At 32.6% G+C, this 27,819-nt stretch overlaps 1 protein-coding gene across 6 annotated transcripts; it reads left to right on the top strand.

Annotated features, from left to right (window-relative positions):
• Positions 1 to 2,038: 2,038 nt before the first annotated feature.
• LOC128554077 (interferon-induced protein 44-like) lies at positions 2,039 to 27,819 on the top strand. Of its 6 annotated transcripts, none has more exons than XM_053535298.1 (13): positions 2,039 to 2,087; positions 6,995 to 7,581; positions 7,911 to 7,960; positions 8,180 to 8,237; positions 9,623 to 12,040; positions 16,458 to 17,296; positions 20,357 to 20,621; positions 20,805 to 20,866; positions 21,447 to 21,653; positions 22,297 to 22,452; positions 24,168 to 24,324; positions 24,901 to 25,110; positions 25,244 to 27,819. In XM_053535298.1, exons 7-13 carry the CDS (start codon positions 20,555 to 20,557, stop codon positions 25,330 to 25,332), a joined length of 948 nt encoding a protein of 315 aa, XP_053391273.1. In that variant the 5' UTR covers positions 2,039 to 2,087; positions 6,995 to 7,581; positions 7,911 to 7,960; positions 8,180 to 8,237; positions 9,623 to 12,040; positions 16,458 to 17,296; positions 20,357 to 20,554; the 3' UTR covers positions 25,333 to 27,819. The 6 variants fall into 6 exon arrangements, with proteins under 6 accessions (XP_053391273.1, XP_053391272.1, XP_053391274.1 ...); XM_053535297.1 differs by lacking the exon at positions 8,180 to 8,237 and having other exon boundaries at positions 11,831 to 12,040; positions 16,458 to 16,598; positions 17,131 to 17,296; XM_053535299.1 differs by lacking the exon at positions 8,180 to 8,237.

The following is a 27,819-nucleotide window of genomic DNA, read 5'->3' on the forward strand; positions in this document are numbered from 1 at the left end:
CAGAAACAAATATATACATGTACTATCGTCTCATCTTTACAAAGATATGCAAGGTAAAATTTGTGTTTCCATCAAAGCATAATTAGTAGTTTGGAGTTTTATTTATAAATTTATCAGGTCTGCTTTAGGTTATTCAGTTCCTCAGTTACAGTGTTTTGTGAAAGGCAAAGAAAAGAGTCCTAAATTACCTTCTTATCATACTGGTTGTTTTGGGACATTCAATGTTTCAAGACACACAGTAATATTCTCTGAAATAAAAAAAGGTCAAAGGATAATTCATGAGATAACCAATATGCATAATTGTATGATTAATTAATCAATTTAGTTACAGAGGTCGTATCCATAATGGTTCTCAGATTTTAAATTAGAAAATATTTCAAGTTTTTAATACATTCAATGTTTGGAATGGAAACAGTTCCTTTATATAAGCAGCATTCATCACAACACAAAGGCAAAGTCATAGCAATATTATAAACATTTTTGCAAAATATAACTGAACATTTGTTGATATTCTTAAAATAAAATTTTAAATTTAATCTTAGATAAAAATGTAGATTTAAGATGAAAATACAAGAAAATATTGAGTATCTTAGATGAAAATAATCTCAGAACTTTATGAATATGGCCTCAGGTTTACAAAATGAATTTCACGGCAATGTTCTTGAACTAAAAGGTAGTGTCATGGCAGGTACATGTATATATATGACTGGCATTCCTTAGCAGCTGCTCTTTCATTGTACAGAATGTATCATGAGAACATAAGTCATACACCAAAACTATATTTTGAGATTTTAATCGACTGGCTGTAACATGTACATAAATTTTAAAAGGGTCTTGTACACCGCAACCCTGGACATACAGAATATAGAATAGTTATAGTTAGTGTGTATGCCTTCAGTAGAAACAAAGTATATATGTGTGTTACACAAACACTTATGCACAAATGGTTCCCCTGTTCTGCGTTGTCGATACCTGTGCATGTCAGCCGGGCGCCACGGACACTCCAACGGAAAGTTGATGGGCCAGAGCAAAATTACTGGCATGACATGAAAATTACGAAGAAATTGCTGGTATTAGGCCATTGCAGGTAATAATATATACATGGATGGAAATACTTTTAAGGGATGAATCGATGGACACTAATAGCATGTGTTTGTGTTGGATACAGTTAAATAAAATTGTCCTGAACAAGATCACTGCATGTAAACACTGAGCCATTATGAGAAGAAATTTGGAATTTTAAGTATTTTAGGCCTGATAGTATATTAGGGTATTTTCAAAATGCTACCGGATGCTTAGGAAATTTGTTCATGTCCGTCAGATACTCGTATACGTGAGAAAGGCCAGACAAATATGTTGTGTTATTAAAATTTGTTTATTAGCAACCTTTGCTTTGATTTCCGGTTAGGAAAAATTCAATGGAATTAGCAAATATAATAGCTGTTGGTACTTTGAATTATTTTACATTAATACTGAGAATATGTTAATTTTTAAAGCGACATAGTTCGGTAGTTTAAAGTTTCGTTTAATGAGAACTGTCGATTTTAACACTGTCATCGATCTTTTTATTTTTCAAAAATCAGGGGCCATCTGCCTAAATGAATTCTGTGTACGCCTTTCCTCCCTTAACAGTTAGCATCAACGACCTAAGATTGTAATGTTTCATATGGTCAAGGTTATTACAAAATAAGCAATCAAATCTACTGACAACTGGTTAATTTCAATGCACGTTAAACCAATTAATTATATAAATCTGTTTGCTATATCAAAATGCTTAGAACATCTTTGCTATATGGTTAAAACTAAAATAGGCTATAACGAACATATCTGATTGTCCGGATGAGTTCGCTATAACCGGAGTTTACTGCACTTCAAACAAAATGTGAAGTGTGCAATGATTGCGTATGAAGCAATCTCCGTTGCATGATATAGACTTCTTATTGCAACCAAATAGATTATAATAACATAAAGTTCTAGATATTGTTATCATAAACTAATTTTCCAGACATGCTGTCGTATCATTACAAGCTTTATCTATATTTCAGGTCAGAGGAGGGTGGAAATGATTCGGAAGGTCAATTGCAAGGGTAAGTAAACCATGACATGTGAAAGTGCGAATGTATAAGAATTTGTTTATAAAGGCTAGATTTCTTATGATTTTAAATTGTAATCTGATGCAGTATCCTAAGACCAAAGTTTACTTCTGGCTACATTACATGCTCCTAAAAATATATTCATTACGATGTTTTGATATATGCTAAATTGACGCATAATAGGCTCACACTGACCACGCGTCAAGCCCGTTGTTTGTCGCAAAATCTTTGATTTCATTCATTGTTAAATTGATACAAGAATCGAGCAATGCTCGCATTTGAGTTATGCAATGGGCAACAATTATTTATTTCGGCTTATCTATTAATCATTGCAATGTTTTCAGTCGTATCCAAAAGGTACATATACACAATGTACATAGAAGAAAAAGGACAATGAAAATAAACTATTTTTTTTAACAAAATCTGTTACTTTTTGAAAGATTTGCCAAGTTATAAATTGTAATTACCTCTTTTGCAAATTGTTTAAAACCTGTTTCAAACAGTTTACAAGAATGGAATAAATATTTAACATTCGTAACGCAATTCATGTGTAAAATGTTATTCAATGTACTAAAACAGTTCGAGTTGAAGTATTGTATAAAGATATAAAGATAAGATTACTTTCACTGAAGTGACCCTTTCTTTTGTCATGATGATATTGGCAGATATTCGTTGTCAAATAAATAAAATTATCGAAACATTGTCATTATTATTAGCTTACATATCTCCAAGGTCAAAGTCAGGTGAGAGACTACGACGGATGGTCGAAAAGAAATGTTACCACTCCACGCATTTTAATTTCATTATTTAGTTAGATAAGGAAATGGACAGTTTTGTAGATTGATGTTTAACTTATGTTCAGTACAAAATTCACCGACATCAAATATCAAATAACTTTGCTACTAAAGTTTGACTAGGGTACTATCATATCCACAAGCAATGTAAGGTAGTTTTATTTGGCAACTGATCTGACGCAGAGACTGTTTGAAATGATATAAAAATGTAGTTAAACTCCAAAAATTAACAACCAAATGTAGAATTATGTACTTTTGTAAACAAATATCTTATCACGTTTTTGCTTTAAGAATTATCTGTATGTTCATGACGAAATAGCCAAACTTAAAGTTTAAAAGTCCTAAACGTAGCTATTTCGTAGTTAAGGAAGATATGAAAACCTGAACAGAAGTTTTCTAAGAAAAAATGTGAATGCAAAAAGAGTCATAGTTAAACGACTTGAAATAAATCTGATGATTTTTTTTCGAGTTTAAGAAAGTTTATACGTAGTAAAACTTGAGGCCTAAATACGTAAACGGACTGTTCTGAAATACAAAGTAATACAGGGAATGTAATACATACCCAAAAACTATACATGTTCAAAAGAAGAAATATATTTTGATAGGAATATTATTAAAAATACAAAATCGTGCAACACCATAGAAGTTTTTAATGAAACCAGTTTTTCTTTTTCTGAATGTCTATAAACTTATATATACCAAAAAAAATGGGATCAAAATGCCACCCGTCCCATTTTAGTACTGAAAAGTTACTAACGAGAGATGAGAAACTGTTTCGACAAAAAACAGGATTTTAAACAAAATCAGAATAGTTTGGAAAATATAGACCCAGTTGCATTACTTTTCGAACACATCCCGTAAAGACCTTTATGGACCCTGCTCTATAAAAGGTATTATATTGCTAGTCAATGCACAATATTTAATTGTTTTGTCTATGCACAATAGGACTATCTAAATCTAGAATAAAAAAATTATTTACAAAACTCCTATTTGTTAGATTGATAATTTCTTGCATTAACTCTTTGTTAATATTAACAGTAAACTTACAATCAGTCCTGTAAATAAGCCAAAAGTAGTTAACAGTCCTGTCTTAATATGAATTATCCTGCATTTAGATCTAACATTTGTCAAAACTAATGTGATATTTTTATCCAGTTGAAATAAAAATACAAAACTATATTCGATTCTTAATTTGTACATGCACCTTGTACGTTCTTCCTTTAATCAAATACATCAAAATGCACTTTTCAGTTTTTAGGTTGCCAAAAGCTATTTAGTTCGATATTGAACGGAAACTACATATTCGACGGCCCAAAGAAACTGAACGAACACTGGTTTAGTTATACATTCAGTAACTGTGACCATGACCCCACTGTCCCAAAATGGCATTGAAATGACCACATTCCTCCTACTAAAGTCAATAGGCCTGACCAGGAAATGAACAGTTACCCATCATAAGTCCTATATTCCAGCGTCCCTAAATAAATCCCAAGCTAAATCTTCATATAAGCTTGCTTTTTATATTATGGCCATCAATGTAATCTTGCTTTCTAAATGATAGTTTAAAACAGTGTTTAATGACGGTATAGGCTGTACAGTAGTTAATAAATATACTATTTGGTCTTTATAAATTAACAATCTTCTGAGAGCTGTAACACATAGCCAGACCCATTTAAAAAGAATTACTAGCCTTATCTTCTTACATGATCTATAAAAGTAGGGGGTTTTTATCTTCCAAGAGAATATTTTGACTGACAGGTCAAAACTATGGAATATCTTCCAAACTGACAGCTAAAATATGGGTATCAACCAATGAGTAATAAGGTGTGTTTATATTCTTTAAATGCAAAAGCAATATCATTGAAAATGCTACCAAAATGTCAAGTATAGATCCACAATGAAATTAAAAAAGGAACGGACTTACATAAAACATGAAAATACCATCACTGTAACTGGGAAAAAAATGAGGACATTATCCGATTAGTCCAGAAGTGCTGCTTGATTGCTTGTTTAGTACTATTGTACCTATACACTGATACTTGGCTAATCCATATGAATCTACTTGCATAGGCAATTTTGCAATTCTTATAACAAAACCACCTTTAGATTTGAAGAAGTTGTAAATAATTTCATATTTTGTGAACTGCTGATAAGCTTTATAATGATTGTTTGCTGAATTTCCCTTAAAACTTTACAGAGTAGTGGAATCACAATGAAAATCAGGAATATGATGAAAATAAGACATTTTAAACACTGTTCTTCGCAGTTTGGGAAATGATTCCAGAAAGAAATCTTATTTTTATGGTTGCTACCAGAAAAGTGGATTTTTAACAAATTTAATTAATTTAAAGTTCTAACATATCAATGCGAAAATGCAAAGTATCGTTTTTTTTGACATTTGGAACATTTATTCATTTTATAAACTAATATTTTCAAGGTACATCTCTGAAAGCAATATTATTTCATTTAATTACTTGGAAATCCGTTATTCTGTTGGACTACTTTCATTTCTGTTCCGTGTACATAATATTGATTACGTATGATACTAAAGTAGTAATTAAAATCTAAAGGTACAGTCGCTTGTATTTTCTGAACATTTCTTAAATGATTGTTCAGTAATATAAAATAAGGCACTGCCTCAATCGGGAATCGTCTTTAGTTTATCCCATAACATTTGAAAAAAGCACGGAAGGACACATTTTTTTAATTCGATAGTTAATATCTCATTCGGTATAACGCATGTTACCGTAGAGGGATCGATCCCGATTTTCGTCGCTAAGCGTAGGATCGACTCCCTATCAATATAAATGTAGAGTTTGTAATAAAAACAGAAAAGCCCATTATGTATTGTATTACAGGTAATTTTCGCCTCTTGGATAGGCACTATCTCCGGAGAGGTATATTTATTAATATGAACTGTGCTCACTAGGTGCTTTTATTTACAAGCGCACACTACGTGTATATATTGTCCATATCGACATTATAGGATAAATCCCGTCCTCCGGTTTTTCCGTAAATAGGGTCGGGAGTGGGTGCGGGGCGGGGGGGGGGGGGGGGGGGGGGGGGCTGGTGAGATTAACCGATATAAAGACCGTGTACAATATTGGCGGTTTTTTTTGCCACAAGATAAGGATTTAGGAAAGCTTTTACTTTCTCGTAATAAAAATATCATTTTACGACCTCGGCAACAAAATTTTTGCAAAAATAATTTGTTAACCTTAAAAAATGCGAATAATTTCACACATTCGGTATCGAGCCACGGAGGCGGCAGTGTAGCATAAAAGATAACATTTCAAAAATAAAGTATAGTTTGAGGATATTTTTGCTACATCTTAATTACAACAATGTTTTATGATACTCTGCAATCGTAAGCGTTCATTTGCAACACGTGACCGTACAATATATTACCTTATTGGACGCAAGTGCGTACAAAAATAACCCCTGTAATTTACTGTATTTGGACGGGTTTAAAAAGTTCTGAATGTAAATCGGGGGAAGTAGGCGCTCTATTTAGAGAGTGTGATTATGCGTCTTGAAATCAGGAAGGCAGCAACACAATATTCAGTGAATCATCTTTAATTTAACTAAAGTAAAATAGATATAGAATAAAAAGGTTATTTAACATTGAACTGTACAATACGGAGATATATTTGGACACGAACCCAGTTGGGAAAACCATAGCGGCTCGTCCAATATGGTTTTCTCAGCTGGGTACTCGTCCAAATATATCTCCGTATTGTACAGAACAATATTGAATAACCTAATAGTATTTTAATACATTTGTATTTTAAAATCTTGTCAAGACAATGACATTACAAATATTGGAAAGTGTTAACAGAAACTAGCCATAAAGAAATGTGACAAAAATGAATCTGCAAATCAAAAGAGAATCATAACTGCATCAATTACTTTTTGTATTATATTCCTTATTATCCAGACATAAATTTTCAACTACGGATGGACTTAAAACCATTGAAGTGAAGGACAGAAGAACCATAACTTAATTTTAATTATCTTCCTTTAAGTACATATCGGTTTACTTTTTTCTGGGCAATAAATAGCATACAGTTAATACCGTTTTGTAAAGCTCATATTCCAATGTTTTAGGACGACTATGACGCGTTTCTTACGCGACATTGAAGGAAAGATTGTGCAAAAGGAAAAGGAATGCCGCAAATCGTTTAACTTACTCTACAATGCAAGTAAACATGGATGCTGTCCATGTGTGTTTCACAAGCTTTGCGATGCAAAAGGTCCAACGGTCACGATACTTATCGGGACTCAAAATATCATGTTTGGTGGTTACACAAGTCAGTCCTGGACATCCGAAAATGGCTCTTTTAAAAGCGACAAGAATGCATTTCTTTTTTAAAAAGAAGACAACGATAGAAATCCAATGAGGATATTTGAAATAGCACCGGAAAATCATCAATGGGCAATATACTGCCATCGATACAATGGTCCAACTTTCGGAGGAGGCCGTATGACAAGTCATGATTTACTTACGTTTGAATCAACGTTTATAGATAGGTTGATTTCGGATGGCAAGATAAAATCAAAGAACAATGTTTTTCACTTAAATGGAAAAACAAACATAGGAAGCGTATACAAAAGCAGTAAAAACGACGCCGATCCCATAGCCACCAATGGGGGAAAGATGACTGTGTCCGACGTCTATGTGTATCAAGTTCTAGGTAAGTGTATACATTCTTGATGCGAAGTGTCTTTCAAACCGTTTCGTGTCAGGTACATAATTTTGAAATATCTATTCATGTCAGGTACATTTTTGATGATACTGTTTTTGTACATAGTTGTGAACTCTTCTATACACAGACTGATTTGTATTGTGGTTTCACGATGTGTTTATTTCCTTAACATCACCAAGATGTGTCATAAAAGTTTCTATTAATCTTTTTCAAGAAATACATTCTTTACCTTAAGAAGGTGTCGTTTTAAAACATAGAAATGACGGATGATGTTTATATCGATAGTTATAGCTTAACTGAATATGTTTTTTTTTCAGATGAGCCGGAAATAGTGATAGACCAACTGAAAATCTACATAGAGCAGCATGTAAGTGATAATCATAATATTTAACATTTAATTTTAATGACAATTGTTTTTACAAAGTGATCCTGTGGTGTCCGTTACGAGCGTAATGCTTGTAATGCACGTACACTAAGTGACTTATTTCCATGATAATATATATTGTCTTTGTCAGTTAAGGTAATGGACCCGAAATAGTGTGCCTATTCAATTTGTACTATAAACCTACTTTGACTATTTTTTCAGGAGGGCGTAGGTTCAAGCTCCACTAGGACCAAACTATTTTTGCATTTCTTTTTTTCTAGTAAGTTAAACTGTTTTCTTAAAGACTTATTATTGATTATTGTATAAAAGCGGAAACTTTTCGTTTGATAAGCCATATCCTGCTGTTTAAAGTGAATTTTACCTCTGATACAGAAGGGTGCAAGCTTACATTTTTGGAGAAAAAAAACTGAATTACATGCGGTAAAAATTCTTTATTTTGCCTTTAGTCTCTAGTTTACATATTGTGGAAGAAATGTAGGTTTTACTTCTGCCTCATAGTTATTTTTTAATGTAGAAAGCAAAATTTACAACAGTCTCATAGGATTCGGACATATTTTTTTTGTGTTGGAGCTAAATTTCTGTCCGAATAAATCCTTTTATTTGAGGCTCCCTAGAGGAAAAGTTATCGGCAGTTTTATTTTGTGTTTTATATTTTTCAAACAATACTTTGAGGGGTTTTTTTTATTGAAATTATTGGTATGATGCATTCTCTGTGATCGTTTTGTACAGTAGTTATCACTTTGAAGTTTGTCTCTGTTTTAGCTTGAAAAAAACCCATAGATTATACAAATTTAAAAAAAAGACGCGCTTAAAATTGTTTAAAAACTGCAACACAGGACGATACAATCACTTAAATATAATTTAAACTGATCAACAGAGACAATATGGTATATGTATTTTTATAGAACATAAATCGCTTACTGTATTCGCAAAATGGAATACAGTGTCGGTCGCAGATAAAGAGTTCAGATCAAATATTAAAACTGGCATGTCGGCATACAGTGAATGCTTTTGGGTTTTTGTTTTTTTTTGCCGTCTAGATATTAAGTAATTTCTTTATTTACATAAATTTATGGAGTATGCACCCTTATTTAAAAAAAAACAAAACAAAAAACAATAACAATTACAAATCAATTTACATGTGATATTCATAAGTTTCGTGACTTGATCGAGTGAATTTTTATGCAATGAGTGTGATCAGTCAAAATTTTGTCAGCATTTTGTAAAGATTACTTGTCTGTTTCATCTATTTTATCACTATATACACATATTTATGCTAGACTTATCATTAAACTTAAATACACACACCATGTAAAGCAAAATAATTAATTTCAAGACAATTTCTTTCCTTCGGCCTTTCCTAAACAGATAGACCAAAAATGAAATAACAATATTATTAATATAAATAACTTTTTTATAATAATAAGAATTCGGTTGAAATACAAACTTTTCTTCTGATAAATAAACGTGACAGAAATTTCTTTCTCTTAAAACTCAAGAGAAAGCAGGATTTAGCGTTTAAAATACAAAAAAATTGCAGGAGTGGGTTCCCCTTCTTCTTTCTATTCCTAATCACCAGACTGTACATTGTATTAAGTCTAAAAAATATACACATCATATGTTTTAATACCTAACGTTTTTCAGTAATGTTGCCACAGAACAAAAAGGAGAGAGAATTCAAGCGAAATACAGATAAGTTGTTGAACAAACTTTTCTATTTAGTTTGCTACGTTTGTATAAAAAAAATGAATAAATAAAATTATTGTCCACTAAAGGTTATGAATTATTTCAAATACTAATTCTTGCGTTATTTATGTCGAACAATCATTGGTCATTTAATAATACAAAAAAAACTGGGTCCTTCCCAAGAGTCTCCCCCACTTTTGTTGAAAAGTAGCAACAACCATCATTCTTGGTTTGTTGTCAATTAAATCTGATTAAAATCATTTCCAATTAACGCTACGCATTGGATATGAAGACAGGCTATTGAGACTCACGTTGACCAATCAGAGCCTTACTTTCAACATTTTGAAAGTGAAAGTAGATGTTAAAAATCTGTATTTTTGTATTTAACCTAGGTTTCCAGAATTCAATATGTGATTATCACGTACGGGTTTATAATTCTAATGAGAAAACTTTAGAACCACATGAGAATTAGTTATTTTTCTTTTTTCCCAGTCAAAATTGAAAAGCGTTTGTAAGGGGTACCGGACGTAAACTGCCTTAACCATCGATAAGTTCGTGTTCCTCTGTGGTGCATTGGTTAAGAAGGCAGAAAAATATTTATTTAAGGCAAAATCCAGAGTCCAGTCCCTTTTAGCCAAACGCTTACTGAAACGAGTCGTCTGATTGATTTTAAATAAAAATAGATTGGCGGAGATAAAAATAGAGATACTGGAAATCCGATTATACAGAAAGATCTGTGTTAGGAAGATGCTAATAAAAATGACAAAAATACGCTTTTAAGTACTTTGAACATCCTACGCATAAATCGCTAAAAACTAGCTTAAAGTGTGTGCTATTCAGAAACCAGTGATGATATAATGTGACCAAAGTTTGGCCCGAGTACTTCGTTTCAGAGCAGAATATAGCAGTATCTGATCACCAGATCATGTGTCAATTTTGTAATGAGTGTGATGCCGGCATCCTAAAAATCTGTCAAAATGCACTAAACCTACCATCTTTGTTCAATGTATCCTCAATTCTCCTGAACGATGTGAATTACAGAAGTAACAAGAATTCGAGCCCTTTTTCATACCCATGTAAAATGCTCAAATTCCGATTTAAATCAATTTGACTGGTCTTCGTCGGCAGATAATGCATATTTTGCTAAACCTGATTTCAAATTCGCTCGAACCAATCGTTTCAGTGCAAGTGCATTTGTAACTGAAAACCCAAACATGTTTAACGTTTGCAATAAGGCCTTCCTGGGCCGTATGCCGTCAGCATCATAAAAATCCGTTATAATATTATATATACTGTTTTGGAAATACATACTAGCAGTATATCGACATGTTTTAACGCATCCTCAGGATCTCCTGAACGATGTGAATTACAACAATAACAATGATTTGCGCTAATATTCTAGCAAATGAGAAATGTCCAAAATTACGATCTCCGATAGCTCTCTGTCGGCACAGAATGCTTTAACTGCTAAAATTGTTTTCAATGTGTGTCTCATACTGTCCCTGACGATGACTAGGTAGAAAGAATTTTTGCTTGAGTCAATCGTTCCGGTGCATAATACAGCAGAAACTGAATACCCAAACATGTATTATTTTCGTTAAAAGGCCTTTTTAGGACGTATGCTGTCGGTATCCTGAAAATGTATGATGTATCTTTACATGTTTTTTTATCTTTACTGAACATGCATATCAAATATCGACATGGTTTAATAGATTCTCAAGCCGGCGTGAATAAGGATAAACACAAGCCCCGTTTAAACCCCTTGCTACCACTGCCAAGTTTATGCTACAAAACGTCCCATTCCAATTTCTAGTCTGCTATGAAACAACTTGCGTTTAAACTTGCTCTCACACATACACACACGCAAGCATTGATTGACACAAACATTTCATGTTGATTTCATTATTAAAAGCATTTGAATGCTTTTTGCTGATGCTCCGTCAGTTATATTTTTCCATAGATTTGTCAAACCGAAATTATCTCTGTCTTGATCATGTTGCTCTTATTTTCAAGTCTTTCAAGGGGGTTTCTACTATTATTTTTATGCACTTTTTCATTGTTTACAATAAATATTGAAATATTTTAACGTCAAGATATTCTTCGATGGTTCGTGCTAGACATAAGGTTGAGTACTTGTATACAAATGTTTTATACGTTTTATTCTAGGACCCTCGTCTAAGAGAAAAAAAGGAAAAGCTGCGAGAACTAAATGACTCGCTCCATTGTAAATATAAAACGGATCATATCAACATATTCCTGCTTGGTGAAGTCCGTTCTGGAAAGTCAAGTCTTTATAATACATTAGCAACAGTCTTATGCGAAGAAGTTGTCAATTCAGCATTGACCGGCCCAGAACAATCAAGTGTGACGACTAGAGTGAGTATTTCTGAAATCTACAATCAGCGTTGCGAAGTTTAACACTTGCATTACATGAAACAGAACCATCATAGCAACCGTACATTTTTGGAAAATGACAACCTTATAATTTGTCATGTACATGTATTATAATCTATCCTATCTTGGTTAGTTTTGATGATGAAGCAATACCAAATTAGAGCGGGTTTAGTTATTTGCTGATTTAAATAAAATGAACCAATGCTAAAAGTAAAGTCTCAGATAAACAAGACAATACTGGAACCGAATAACATAATCAATAAACTGTGATCAATAAAATTGGTGATTATGTGAATAATAAAACACAGCATAAACACCTGTTTGAATGAGGAGTCTATATAACGCACTTTACCAATGTTACTTTATCATTTCAATAATCATTTTTATTGTAGCGTTTTAGCAAATATTCTAGGAATGGTCTATTGTCAAGTTCTTAAATACTCTTAACAAAAAAATGTTTTATAATTACTATTAACTTTGCCTATGTATTTTGTGAATAAATCAGTTATGTACACATCCATGCACGCATCCATAAATTGTTATAGGGGTACGATTTTGGGATCTGCTGTCTTGGAACATGGGTTTTCCTAATGGATATCAATCCTCGTTTTTAGTGCTCGTAAACTGTATCTATGCAGTCATTCGCATATGTAGTAAAACGTTTTGTTTTTGAATTTCAGAAACACATGCATTACAGTGAGTTTTTCAAACTCAGAACTAAACAATAACTAACAAACAAAAGTAAATATACAGATTCTTAGAAGATTTTAACTATTTTTTTCAGATAAAATTATCTCCCTTGAAATATATTCTTTAATTAACTCCCTTTGTTGTCTTTAGAATAACTGGTTCTCTATGATTATCCTAATATCCAAGCCATCCAGATAATAACGACGAGCAGGTAACCTGGCCAGTGTTCCTGATTTTTGTGCCATTATTACTTGCACTCCATAGGCAGCTTATATATGTGAAGCAGAAGAGGAGGTCGACTGATTTCCGACAGAACTTCTTTAATCAAATTACCACCACAGAGAACACTTGCCTTGCCCGGATATCTGACTCAAGTCCCCATTTTCCATAGATCTGTGCCTTGTCTATATGGCTAACTAGGTTGATTTTGTGTATTTTCAACACTTTTTACAAAACTCTGTATTCACATGAATGGCTGTATATAGAAACTTTATGATCAGTCATGTAACAGTACAAATTGATAGTATTGTATGGTTTCTTTCTTGAGATTTCATCTATAAAACAGTATGTATTATCGTTTTAAAACGACAAAGAAACCTAGAATGTGTAACATATGTGATACCATGTCTTAGTTTACAGAAGGAAAAAACTTGACATTTACTCCTTACAGTTAATAGAAATCAGTATAATGATAATTGCGGCTTCTACATATTTTTTAAATAGAACGAACGGTAGTGGTATTCTCAGAGTGCAAAATAAAGTGATATACTCAACAACTTTTCTAATGTCACATCTGGTTTTTTGTTTTTATCTCCGACAAGTTTTGACAGATTTGAATGAAATTTGTACAATGTTTAATGATTATTTAATTATAATAAAACATGCAACGATAATAGTCTAAATTAAACTCATTTATCCGTAAGGATAACAATAAAGTAAACTTTAAACCAAAGTCACAGTATTAGTAAATTCCAAATCACAGCAGCTATTTTGAACCTATGAATTTGATGAAATTCAAATTATTATATACTGAATGTTCAATTTCTGTTTAGTTGAAATCGAACATCCGTCAATATTTTCAATATCAGTATGTTAATTTCATATCAAGTCTGTGAGGTAACTAATGACACTACATTAATGGATGACGTGGAATCAGAATATGTACTGACCTCAATAGTTTTCAATTTTATCGTCCTAACAAGCAAAGTATGTACAATATTATAAGTAAAAATGAATATGCAACAAATGATGATAAGTTTTGCATCGAGAAATATACACTCGTGTTTTCGCGGACTGATATCTGCACTGCTAATGTAGCGCAAAATATCAACTTAATTCACAATTGCCCTTTGTTAGTCCGTCGTCAGTCGTGTCAAGTGTGTCGTGTGTCCGTCAACATTTTCTAAAAAAATCTTCTTCTTGAAAACCCCTGGGCAGAATTACACCAAACTTCACAGGAATGATCTTTGGATGGCCCCCTTTCAAAGTTGTTCAAACAATTGAATTCCATGCAGACCTCTGGTTGCCATGGCAACTGAAAGGAAAAGAATTAAAAATCTTCTTGTCCAAAACCACAGGGCCTAGGGCTTTGATATCAGGTGTGAAGCATCATCTAGTGGTCCTCTTCCAAAATTGTTCAAATTATCCCCTAGGGTCAAATATGGCCCCGCCCGGGGGGTCACATGGTTTATATAGACTTATATAGGGAAAACTTTGAAAATCTTCTTGTATAAAACCACATGGCCTAGGGCTTTGATATTTGGTATGTAGCATCATCTAGTGATTCTCTACCAAGATTGTTCAAATTATCCCCCTAGAGTCAAATATGGCTCCGCCCCGGGGGTTCCAAGTTTTACATAGACTTGTATAGGAAAAAAAGTTTTAAAATCTTCTTGTCTGAAACCACAACACTTAGACCTTTGATATTTGGTTTGTAGCATTGTCTTATGATCCTCAACAAAAAGTGTTCAAATTGTACCCCTGGGATGAAAAGAGGCCCTGCCCTGGGGGTCCCAAGTTTTATATAGACATATAGGAAAAATCTTTAAAAATCTTCTTGTCTGAAACCATACAACCTAGGCTTTTGATATTTGTAATGATGCATTGTCTAGTAGTCATTTACCAAAATTGTTCAAATTATGCCCCTGGGGTTAAAAGAGGCCCCGCCCTGGGGTCACTTAATTTTTATGTGAGTTATATAGTAAAACATATTTAAAAATCATTTGGTCCAATTTCCAAGACTGTTTAATTATTATGACCCCACGTAATATTATGTCACTTGACTGTGACCTTGACCTACTGACCTACTTTCTTGTTTTTTAAGATACAGCCTTTAAATTTTGATGACATACAAAGTTTTGCACACCAATCGTAAAACTGAATTTCATTGACCATGAATGTGACCTACTGACTTTCCTTATATTTTCTCATCAGTTTGACATTTGAACATGTAGCTCATATTACTCAGGTGAGCGATCCAGGGTCATCATGACCGTCTTGTTTCAAACAATATACCTCGCATTATTATCAATTTATGGATAAGAATCAATTATATCATTATTCAGTTTTAATGATATCTTGTTGAGACATTGGTTGCGGCACAGTCGATTTTTCGCAAATTAGCAAAACATATTTAATAAAGAGTAAATTACTTAATTCAAAGTAAAAACAACTATTATAGAAATTCTGAGGGATTTTATGATCAAATCAAAACTGTTTGATGCATTATAAATGATACATTAAAACAAAGAAAATATTTTATTAAATAATTTTATGCCATTTTGTATCAATCTCATAAATTCATGAATATGGAAATCTGTTTATTAACATTTAGATGATTTTTAAAAAGTCACTTTCTCAACACTACTTTGGTACAAAATTAGTACTTTGTCACAAGAAATGAATAAACATAATGAATTTATCTCCATACGTTTGTCATTTTCAAAAACAGAACAGTTGCCATGATAACAGTGAAATCTTGCATTGTTCAAAAGAGTTTTTTTTTCATGGGAATATTTACATCTTCACACAGTTTGTCATGGCAAATAATTAAGTTCCTATAAAAAATATCTAGGGAGTGGAAGAGGAGCATTTTAGACGTTTCTGACCCCTGACTTACTAACAAAAATCCTAAAATCTTCAGCGTTTTCTGTGTATATATTGAATTGTCAAGAGATTTACTTGATCAAAAATATAAGAATATTTCTTGCTTGATATTATAATAAATATCTCGCAAGCTATGTCTGATAATTTACAAGTTAGCATATACATATGCATAGCCTATTATGCATTGTGAATTATGCTCCAATAAGCAACAATGCTTAAAAAGATCAAACAATAAAGCATGATTGTGTACATATTCCTCTGTTTGACGATGCAATTTAGAAGTTAAAAAATTAAAAATCTATTATAAACTGTACATTATGTATATCTTAGTCCTATGAGGAACTGCCTTCTATACTTATAATGATATAAAATATCTGTAGTCTTCTATTACTTTAACTTGGAACCTGCACATGCTACACGATGCTTATACAGATATTGAAAGATATTTTTTTTACATTATTTTTATCATGAATGGAATGGTACAAATGTTTGTTGTTTTTTTTTCTAAAAAATATAATGAAGTACGTTTGCATTTTATTGACTTATATGATATGCATGAACGTAACACTATATTTTACTATGACCCGACTTTTCGTTATTGTAGTTACATCGTTATGAATTAAAGACGGAAAAGGGATATGACATGCCTATCCAAGTTATAGATATCCGAGGATTCACTATGGACAGAGATTATGAACATGAAATAGACAAAATACTGGATGGGAATGTGAAACCAGGCTATGAAGTTTTATTTTACTTTTACATTTTTTTGTATTTAATTTGTTATCAGACTTATAAAAGAGTAGTATATATCAAATCGATACCTCCCTCGTTTCATAGAAGTGCCACTTATGCAAATGAGGGACATTCTAAAGATAGAATGTCCATGATGGTAGTTGAGATTTAAATAGCCCTCATAAACTTTTAACGCAAAGAAGTACATATAAAGTCTAAATATAAACACGTTAAACTTTAAAATCTTTATAATATTCTTTTGATCACCTATTAACTGTAATCATATGGACAGATCTGTATTCTATGTTTGTTAAGTACTTTTATCAAAACTTTCTGTGAATGCATACATTCATAATATCCGTCAATTACCCCATTTGTTAAAAACAAATAAGAAATATACGATTGATTTGAGATAAAAATTTCACAAAAAACAAATTGACCGGTAAACATTTTGAATAAGTATTAACTACAGGCTTTTATTTAATGTTAAACATTCTGAAGTTAAAAAAATTGTAAATCTTTTTTTCTTAATTTTTACCCAGTTTGGCGGTAAATCTAAGTAAATAGATAAGGAGAACACATTAGCAGGAGGGCCATATAAAATACACGTGGTTTGTTTTGTTGTTGACGTTACACAAGTTCCAAGACAACAACATTCAAAAATGGTTACGCAAATTCGAAAAATGAAAGAAAAAATTCGGAGTAGAGGTAAGCAAAGTAAAGGTGATGAGTTTTTCCAATGAAAGGTACGTACTATCTTCAGAGGGTGCATATGTGCGGGAGGTTGTGTTGATAGACGCCAATAGATTGTAAGTACATGTATGAATGTACTCCAAATCAGAATCATACCTTATGAACGATTATGACAGTATTAAGTATTAAGGTGTCGGCATGGCCCCATTTCCCCTTCTTTGGTGCATTTTTGGACATGAATTGTGAACTTCACATCTTAATTACAACAACAGCCTCTCTTTATTTCTAAAGTTTAACACTATCAATTTCAATTAAAGCCAGAAAACAACTGTTATAAAAGATAAACATGTCATGATCCATGTTTTCATACATATCTGGCATGGATGACTGTTATTGTGTAGTTATGAAATGTTACCAATCGAAATACGTAGGGATGAAAACCGGGACTTCACAGTTTCAAAAAAACAACAACAAAAACACTTGTTCGAATACAACTACATGTACTCGGAAGTACTTCAATACCTGGGTAATACCTTAAGAAAAGTGTGCCTGAGATTTGTCTGAAAGTTAGGTGGTGATTACTACCTCCACAAAAAAAATGAATGTCGATATACAAGGTAAATATGCTGTCGAGAATGCTTGGCAGTTTTTGGCCTATTATCTACTGGTGAAGACGAGTGTTTAATCAAATAACAGTTGTTGTACATAAATCATCAAATAGTGAGCTGTGACACTGTCATTAAAGAGATCGAAATTCAATTCTAACTAGCTTTAAATATCATGTCAGTTCGAATATCGACATTCAACTTTATAATATTACGTTGAATTTTGATTCCGAACCATAATTATCTAACAAAATGGAATTACAGGCCTGTTTGGGCATCGAATCTCGATTTCAAGTCAAATATCAAACTAGCATCAGCTCGAAAATCGAACTTCAAATATTGAAATGTTGAATTTTGATAGAGTATTGAGGTTCGAACCTGCTCAAGACCATAATTCATTTTATAATCTAGCATATAATCTAGCATTGCATTTCGAGCCAGATAAAATGTATTAATTTTCAAGTTATAAAGAACCTAAATTTATTGCTCCTAGTATTCGAGCGAGCTGGAAGATCAAATCTCAAATTTTCAACACATACGAATTCTAAACTGACACCTAGCTCAAACATCAAGCTTTGGAAAAGAAGATCTTGGATCTAGGGTCCAGTTTTGATATAGCTCATATACCGAAATCAAAATTGTAAAAAGTTAAAAGGTTTCTGCTCTATAACTTAAGAACATCTTGACCAAAAACCTTCAAACTTGAAAGCATGGTTGGGTTTATACAGTAAATGACCCCTATTTGGGGATAAGCAAGTCATGGGCAAAAGTCATAGGGACCTGAACATTGAAAACTATTTCTGCACAGTAACATGAGAGCCTCTTGACCAAGGACCTTCAGACTTGATAGCATTATTTTAGTTGTAGAATAGATGTTTTTGGGATAAGTGAATCAAAGGTGAAGGTCACAGGCGCCTGAAACTGGAAAACTGTTTCTGCGAACAAATTGACCTAGAACCTTTCAGTTTTCAGGTGCAGATTTCCTTTTCCGGAACAGTGTCTCTTTTACAGGTATAAGAAAACTTCCTGCTTTCTGTGGATTTGCTGCCTGTGATGACTTCTCTGTAAACTGAATAGAATTTTCTGCAATATCTCTACTTTCAATCATATCACAGGTTGCACTACTTTTAGTATTCCATCAATGATGTAATCGTTCGTGATAGTGTCAATTAAGACATTCGGAATCTGTTTATTTTGCACTTGAAATAGGCATCTGCTGATCGTCAGAGATGCATATTTAAGCTATTTATGCATTGTTGGGAGATATTTCTTTCCAAGTGTAGTAATGCTCCAAAATGCCAGGTGTTGATATATGAGTGGTGTTCGGAAAGTTTCGGGCAAGTGCCGTAACATTCTAATTTTTTAAATATTTTTACACAATTCTTTAAACATACATAGCTCCATATATCTTTTTCTCATTCTCAGAAGCAAATTAACAAAATTAAAATAACACGCTAATTATTATTACCATAACAACTTTAGGTAAACGTGGGCGGGGCAACTAAATCGCAGAAAGTCTATAACATAATGTCGGACACAATACACATGTCAGTTTTTCTCAAAATATTCCCCAGAGTACTTCACACACTTCTCGTGTATGTGAACCCAAGATTAAAAGCAGTCACCTAATACATTCCCGAATAACCATTTGGGGGTCTTCCATGTCGTCAAAACGTGAGCCTCTCAATTCGTTCTTGATGGTGGAGCTTGTCGGTAAATTCTATCTTCACCCTGACAACGCAACGCTGGGCTAGATATTAAAACTATACCACATCCCCCGTACTCTCCAGACCTAGCACCATGTGACTTTTGGCTTTTCCCCACCATGTATGGCACTTATTCCCTAGAATGATATCATGTTTATCTTTCATCTTACACGCAGATATGTATAGGTAAGAGGGTAAAAGTAAGTAAGATAAGACGGTTACATGAATTTTTATCTTTCAAGAGAGTTTCCTAAAAACTGTAAGAGAAAATACAACTTAAATTTCCATACACTGCCTCTGATAAGAAGAACAAGTTAATGTTTTTATTTGACATTCCAGATGACCCTTATCAACAAACCAAGATAATTATACACAAAACATAGAAAAACATAATAAATTATCTGTAGACAACATTTACTGTTCATGGAAAATAGAGTTCCTCTCAAACCTTCGCTTACGGGGTTAAGGGGTGTTGCACATTACAGTACCTCTGATAAACAGACAGAGTATAACCGAGTCTATTTTTATTTTACTTGGTTGCGTTCTGTGTTTCAAAAGAATTTTCTTTTAATGTTTATTCCAAGTCCCCCAACTGAGGTTTAATACTTCCAAAAGGCATCAAAAGATGTAACTGTAGAATATCACCGGGACATTTCTGTAGCCGTTTTTAGTTCTAGAAGTATTTGTTTAAATTAAATGTTACCAAAAGATTCAATCTTCAGAACGAGCAAAGATAATGGACGACATGTTTTCATTTTCCCCAGATCTACCTGTCATTGGTGTTGCTAAAAAAATTCGATGTGCTTTGTCCCCAAATCCAGGAAAACGTTGCAAATATTCAAAAAAGCGCAAAAGCTTTGGATGCGGTAAAGCGTGCGGCAGAGTATCTAGAAATTCAAGAAAAATGTGTTTTTCCCGTTGTAAACTATACAGAAGATACAGTTATTGACAAAGCAAAGGACATGCTCATTTTGAAAGTGTTGGACTGTATTGAGGAACAAGCAAATGATTATCTAGAGCAAGATTTAGGTAAATATATAGTTAAGAAGATAGCACACATAATACATATGATAAATAAATTTCTCAAACAAAACATTTAGAAGTAATTATTTAAATTTATTGTCGCATTTAAATGTTGCCAAAGTTATAATTTAAACTGACTTGGTATTTCATTTGCCTAGATGCAATTCATAATAGTTTTATTTATTACAGACTGGCAAAGCGAACCGTCAATGTGGACCAGTCGTATTGATTCACTCGAAAACAAAAATGTGGTAAATACATAATTCAGTACATAAACTTTCAGGAATAATGGAAAGAAATATACTTTATATATATACATTTATAATAATTATTATTAGTTAGTTAACACTTCATGTCATGTGAGGTATCACATTGATCGAACGTATTTTTGCCATACTATTTGACTGTCAGTCCGTCGTTGTTGTTTGAATTGTTGCTATTCTTTCTGCAAAGGAGTTAAGGTAATTGTATGCTTATATGAATTATTTCTACTATAAAATTAAAATGACTTAACATGCCTTTTCAGTAGGAATTTATTATAAAAGATACAATTAAGTTTCGCCCGTGATTGATGTATGGCATTACTATGGTAAGGATACAAAGTCGGTATACAAGGACGTAATTTTAACGTTGTCCGTTTCAAAGGGGTGTAAATGAATTAATTTTATTATTTGGCATTTGTATTTTATAATTAAATCCTGTTGAATGCCGATGCCCCAAACTCTAGTACCAGTCTGGCTGCAGATGTTTACCCTGCGATATATGCGTAATAAAGATGAAGGTACTTGGCAGGAATCAATCGACGGGAAATTATATCATTAAGTATTTCAGGTGAAAAGTAAAGAAGAGCTGCTTAGAAAAATGATGGGTGTTGAAGAAAGCGTTCGCATCTTATGTGTTGGTAGAACTAACACTGGAAAGTCAAGCTTTATTGATTCCGTTATGTCTGCGCTGTCGGGTGAGATCTCTTGTTGGGCAACTGCAGGATATACGCAGTCAAAGAATGAAGAACGTGTTGGCATTCCGGATACAAAAAAGGTGGTATAACTTAAATATTTTCTACTATAATTGTTAAACTTTAAAACATAAGAAAACCTCTAAATGTTCCTGTCTAATACATGTTTTCCACAGAGTCCCATGCTGTCCCGAACTTGAAATATTCTTAAAGTGCTGTCCTCCTCCCCTTCCTTTGAAAGAGAATTCCATTTGTAAAGAAATAAAGTTAGCATTTTTCAAAATTGCTTTATCCTAATTATGAGAAATTTCTGCATTTGGAAATTATTGCAAATCCAACGAATCGGAGATACATAACAGTTCTTCTTTTAAGGCGCAGAACTGTCCCGAAGTGTTCATGCGTTCCTTTTTAAGAATTTAAGCAAATGACAGTAAACTGACAATCGTCTTTAAGAGCGTTGTACAAACATTCTATATACTATTCAATTTTAATGTAAACTAACTCTTTCTCTCTATGATTTGGTGATGTTCAAATTTCAAAACATCTGTATCTACAATAATTGTAATAATTCAGCAGAAAATACAAAGGAAATATTTTTATATATTGTCGCGTTAATCATGATATAAAGCATATCTGTTGCTAATTCGTCTGTTTCTAAATCATCCTTCAACTGTACTTCAGTAGGTTCCAATAACCTATATATTTACGTTTTTCTTTCTTTTTCAGTACATTCCGTACCAGCTGAAAGTTTCTGCAAATGGAAATGAAACACAAAAGACAAATGTGTACCTATGCGATATGCCTGGCATACATGAGACAAATGGTGTACAGTTCAATCAAATAAAGTGTGTCATAGAAGGACATGTTCCGAGTCGGTATAAAGTAAGAACATTTTGGCGATAATAATTAAAATCCCAATCAAGTTGCAGAACAATAAATCAAGTGAGACAACTTTTACAAGTAAAACTTAAAGGTGGATAATCAGATTTTGGCCATGTGACGGATTTGTTCGAAACTTTAGCATCTGATCATTTACACTCATTTATGTTCACTTAACACTTAATACAAATTAGATTTTCACTGGAGGTATTTTTAAAATTTCATTTTCCTATCCTGGTTGTCCAACCAAGATAGAGTTATTTTATCATAAGTATAAATTTGATAAACATACTTTGCCTAAGGAAATGTATAAATATTAGACATATTGTAATATATTTGTAAAATGTTTGCATTAAAAATTATGTATTTAGATGGAATTCATTAGAAACGCAAGTTTGAAAAATTATTATTACCTCCCTTTGCCTATCTTGGTTGCGCAACCAAGATAGATTTGAAATAAATGAATTCAGAAGCTACACACAGCTTTAAAACTTGCATTTTGGTTCAGATTGTTCAATAGTTGATATGTCTATCAAATGCAAATGTAAAACTAGACATTGTATCGAAATAAAAAGAAATACCCAGCTTATTATATACTTTAATATTAAAGGGGAGTAATTACAAAATTTTATAAAAATAATAAAATATACATTTCAAATACGAATCTAACTCTATGTAATCGGTCTTTTTCTTCCTTAAATAATTCTCTACCGGAATATACAAAAAGTAAAAAATGTCATTAAATGTTGATTAAATGTGATTGACCACCTTTAAAAGGGGCATATCTAAATAATACAACAGTCTGGTTATACCTTAAAAGAATAAAATACAAAATTTTGACCCTGCTACATTGGCATTATTGCAAGCATTATATGAAACATAAGGATAAATTTCTAGCAATAAAAACATGTCATGAGAACACAGCCGCAAACCTATTTTATTATATTGATATGCACAGGATTAAAATATAAACACAAATTTAACATAATTATAGACAACGAGGATAAAACGAACAAACAAGAAAAACACTGGATCACTGTCTTAGAACAGTCGGTGGTTTCAGTCAGTGTTGTTATAATTTCTAGTCCTTTGGTATCATTGATTTCAACTCATTTAGATTTGAAGATTACATACTGCTTAAGCCGGTGCTAAGGGTCCTGGGCAGTGTTGCATTTTCAATTACTGCTCATGAACAGACTCAATCAAACCAAGTCTGCAATTTTCACTGTTTACTTTGTTCTCGGTGCTTCCGAAGGAATTATTTCTGGAACGATCTCTGAATGAAAAGAATTGGAACCACTGCCTTACCCTTGCATGATCGTAAGAGGCGACTAATAGGGTTTTAACACTTGGTTTTGCTTTAACTCTGTAATTCCAGCAGGTATACACATTTTGATTCCATACCTCATGTTTTTATTTCGATGTAAATGAGATGTGAAAACAAAATTTGTAGTCCTGTTTGGCGCCATATGCATATAACCTATACTGTGTTCGTGCGCCGTAAAACCCAAATAAATAAACAAATAAATTATTTTTCAGATTTTATCAATAAAAGTTCTAAAACAAATTTATTTATTTAATCAGAGCTGTTGCTGTTGCTAAGTGATGAAAATTGAAGAGAGAATAACAGAATATATAAGAGCGAAAAATAATATGATATATAAATACAAATACCAAAATACTAACTTGTTACTGACTTCTTCCTCAAAATTGTTTAGGTCCTCTCTGGAATTAACGAGGAGAGCCCAGAGTACGTCAAGAAACCCGGAAACAGAGATAAAATCCATTGTGTTTGTTTATTCTTTGATGGAAATGATGTCTCGGGGCGTGAAATGAAATGCATTCAGGAGCTGAAAAATTTGCTGCAAGACAATGGTAATTGTCATACGGTTTCTCATCTAAAATGTCTTTTTGTAGCATTCCGTGCATTTAATGCGTAAGTAAATAAAAATGTATAAAAACGTTGAAAACTTGTATGTAACTAATAACTTGCGTGAAACAGTTAATATTCAAAGTTTCGGTGTTAAAATAAAAGAAACTAAGACTTAAGTAGGTGGGTTTAGCATTAAGATAACGAAAAGAAATTTTGAAAAATAGCGCCGATATCAATAATTATCGCTTATTACATTTGTATCGAGAAATATGCAACGATAGACATTAAAGTGACGTCACGCACAAAATCTGAAATTAAGACTTCAGAATGGAAAGAAAATATTTGTGTCTCCGGCTCCATTGTAACTTAACGGAGATTACAAAGGAGTTTGTAACAATTGTTTATATTTGTTGCAGAAACGCTTCTAAAGAAAGCACACATACAGCAAGTTGAATGCAAAAAATTAGGGAATAGTTTAATTATTGGAGTTTTTACATTCGTTTTCTTATATTAACTATCACTTACAATAGCAAATGAAATAAAGGTAAGACAATTCACTGTTACAATTATGTTTGCAGATATACCACTCATTGCTGTGGTTACAAAGATTGATTTACTTGGCGTAGAACTTAAAGCAGGTTGTCCAAGCCCATATGGTGACCAGAGACTGACAAATAGCATAGTGGATATTGCAGAGAAGTATGGATTCAGAAGGAATACTGTGTACCCGGTCAGAAATTATGTACATGAATGCACTGTAAACGGAACTATGGACGCTCTACTTCTTGGTAAATTTATTTCTCAGCAATTTTAGTAAGACATTGTAATAAATTAAATTGAATTCACGAATCTACGATTTACCTATTTAACAAATGAAAAGTTTTAAATACATTTCACAGTAAACTTTTAACTTTTTTACAGCTGTTTTCATAGAAATGCTGAAGCTGGCAATTGAAACTAAAAGAAACCTTGACGCAGACGGAACTGCAGTTGATCTTCCAAATGTTTAGCGGATGATCAATCTACTTGATTCGTTATTATCTAATGGAAATATTTTCTTTATAATATCAAACATTTTAGTGTTCCTAACACTTGACATTTTACCACAACTTTCGGAAAGCAGTGACATATGAATGCTTAGACAAATGTATTTAACAATTGCTTGGATCGAGAGTAAGTTTAGTGTGGAAAAATCTCTAAAACATTTATTTTGTCGCTCTTTTGATCTGTATACGCACACGGACAAACCCTCACCTTCCACAAAATTCCAGCACATGTCAATATCGTTTCTCATTTTTGCATACTTCGTCTTTGCACATGTATTTACAGTACCACCAACGTAAATATTTGATTTAAATCAATATAATTGTAAATATTTTAAATAAATAAGGGTATATGGGAAAGAAATGTGTAAATTAGAAAACATTTTACATTTAAAGTTTGTTCTTATAGATGATGTGTACGTCAATGATAAATTCGTTGACTTTCACCTGTTTGCCTTTGTTTTATACATTTATCAAACATAAATCATAGGATTGACTCTTGTCATCTTTTTGTATGCGATGACATAATGTATATTGCTATGACGTAATAATATAACTAGTACTGTGTCGTTTTGGTATGCATTATCATTTAAGACATAAGAAGGATGGGAGAAGTGCCGTACTAGTATGTAGTCCTGATATGTGCACTAGTATATTAATAAATCTCTGTTGTCTGTCATTAACAAATGTTACGAATGCACTAATATATACTTGTTTCTTGTTTATATTTCTGTTGTGAAACTTTGGGGTTTTTTATTTTTTAATTTTTTCACTAAACTAAGAAATAGTGAAATGTTTAAATACAATATTGTCTAAAACACTTTGCTTAAAGCGTTAAATACGACTTTGAAAACAGCCAATCAAACTTAAATATAATATGTCATGTTTGTGTGCCAATGTATATTTTTGTATCAATCCTCGCTTTCTCAATTTCTGCGCTGAGTTTCGAATTTTGCATAGTTCTTTTGTTGTTAACAATTCTGTTTGTTTTGGATTTAACGCCGTTTTTCAACAGTATTTCAGTTATGTAACGGTATGTGCATGAACTTAGCCAGAGCAACCAGAGTAGCCAGGGTTAGGGTTAGGGTTACTCTGGCTGTTCTGATTGCTCTGGCTTAATTCCCACACCCTATAATTGCGGACAGGTAACTGAATCAGTTTCCTTATTGAATTATTTCTCCTTGTTACAGTATATAATTAATACAATAGGGTTATTATAACAGTAGCTCGATCTGGATGCTGAATGGATTTTTGTTGAATCTGATCTCATGAGGCGGGCAAGCGTCGACATTGATCCGACCTTGAAAAATCCACGAGAGCTGAATACAAAATCCCAGATCTAGCTACTGTTATAATGACCCTTTTATATACCTCTACCGTTTTGTTTGTTGTTTTGTTATTGAATGAAATCTTCCATGTTTATGATAAAATGGAACTAAATGGTGAAGTGTTTATGTCCGCTATTTATTGAACTGTGTCAGATCGTGCACATTAATGATAGTAGTCCGGCAGCACACAATGCGGCAGGTACAATAAGGATTTTAAAAGGTACAATAAGGATATTTTTCTGTCTGTTCATATTTAATTGTGAAATACAAGCCGATATTTTACAGAATTTATATAGGTTTATAAAAAATGCTATATAAATAAGCACTATAGATTTTACATCGTTGAATAAAACCACTTTAAAACGTAGGCGTGCAATTTACTCAGCAGACAACACTTATTTGAGCTGTACATTTTGGACAGAGTACTAGATATCATGACAAGCCACTTATATCGTAAGTTGTTATTATCTATATTGCGTTTTAACTTGAACTTTAGGAAAAGTCCTTCTGTGTTTCATCTTAAATAAATTAAGATATAGGTAGATGTGTTTTTATCAGATTGCTCAATTTGGTCCATTTAGAAAGATCAAAGCTATATAAAAATTATTTTTGCGCAGTACAAGCAAGACAACTAGACTGGAGAATGATAGTAAGTCTTACTGACTTTTGGAAGCTTCAATTAACTATACAGTCAGTCAACGCAATAATCTATACTATATAAACATTGCAAAAGTTTTTTATTTACAGGTCTTGATGTATGTTATCTGACATTTATTCTTCGGGGTTATGCATAAGTATGTAGAAAAAAAGAAAGGTGAAAACATATTTCCTTGAATGTCAGATTAGAGTGCTGCAGAACTCTACTGTTAAAATTCAACAACCCCAAGTGTTTTCTTTTCTCGGCGTCTTAATGAAGATTAAAATGAGTTTAGGATCAAGGAAAATGTTTTCCTATGTATTTGGATTTAGTAAAGAATAGGTAGAAGCTTCCTTTAAAAAATGGAATTTTGTTGTGTTCAACGCATGAAATAGCATTAATGAATTCCGTTCTAAAAATAAGAGAAAAACACACTATGAGAAAACCAACATAGTGCGTTTGCGACCAGAATGACTCCAGACCAGTCTG

The sequence above is a fragment of the Mercenaria mercenaria genome, unplaced genomic scaffold (genome assembly GCF_021730395.1).
Source record: "Mercenaria mercenaria strain notata unplaced genomic scaffold, MADL_Memer_1 contig_4694, whole genome shotgun sequence".
Lineage (NCBI taxonomy): Eukaryota > Metazoa > Mollusca > Bivalvia > Venerida > Veneridae > Mercenaria > Mercenaria mercenaria.

Bases quoted from the DNA above. Each gene is read 5' to 3' on its own strand.
- LOC128554077 (XM_053535298.1), top strand. From the start codon at position 20,555: ATGCTCATTTTGAAAGTGTTGGACTGTATTGAGGAACAAGCAAATGAT. The intron at 21,654-22,296 runs GTGGTATAACTT...TTTCTTTTTCAG, and splicing joins GCATTCCGGATACAAAAAAG to TACATTCCGTACCAGCTGAA. The intron at 24,325-24,900 runs GTAATTGTCATA...TTATGTTTGCAG, and splicing joins AAATTTGCTGCAAGACAATG to ATATACCACTCATTGCTGTG.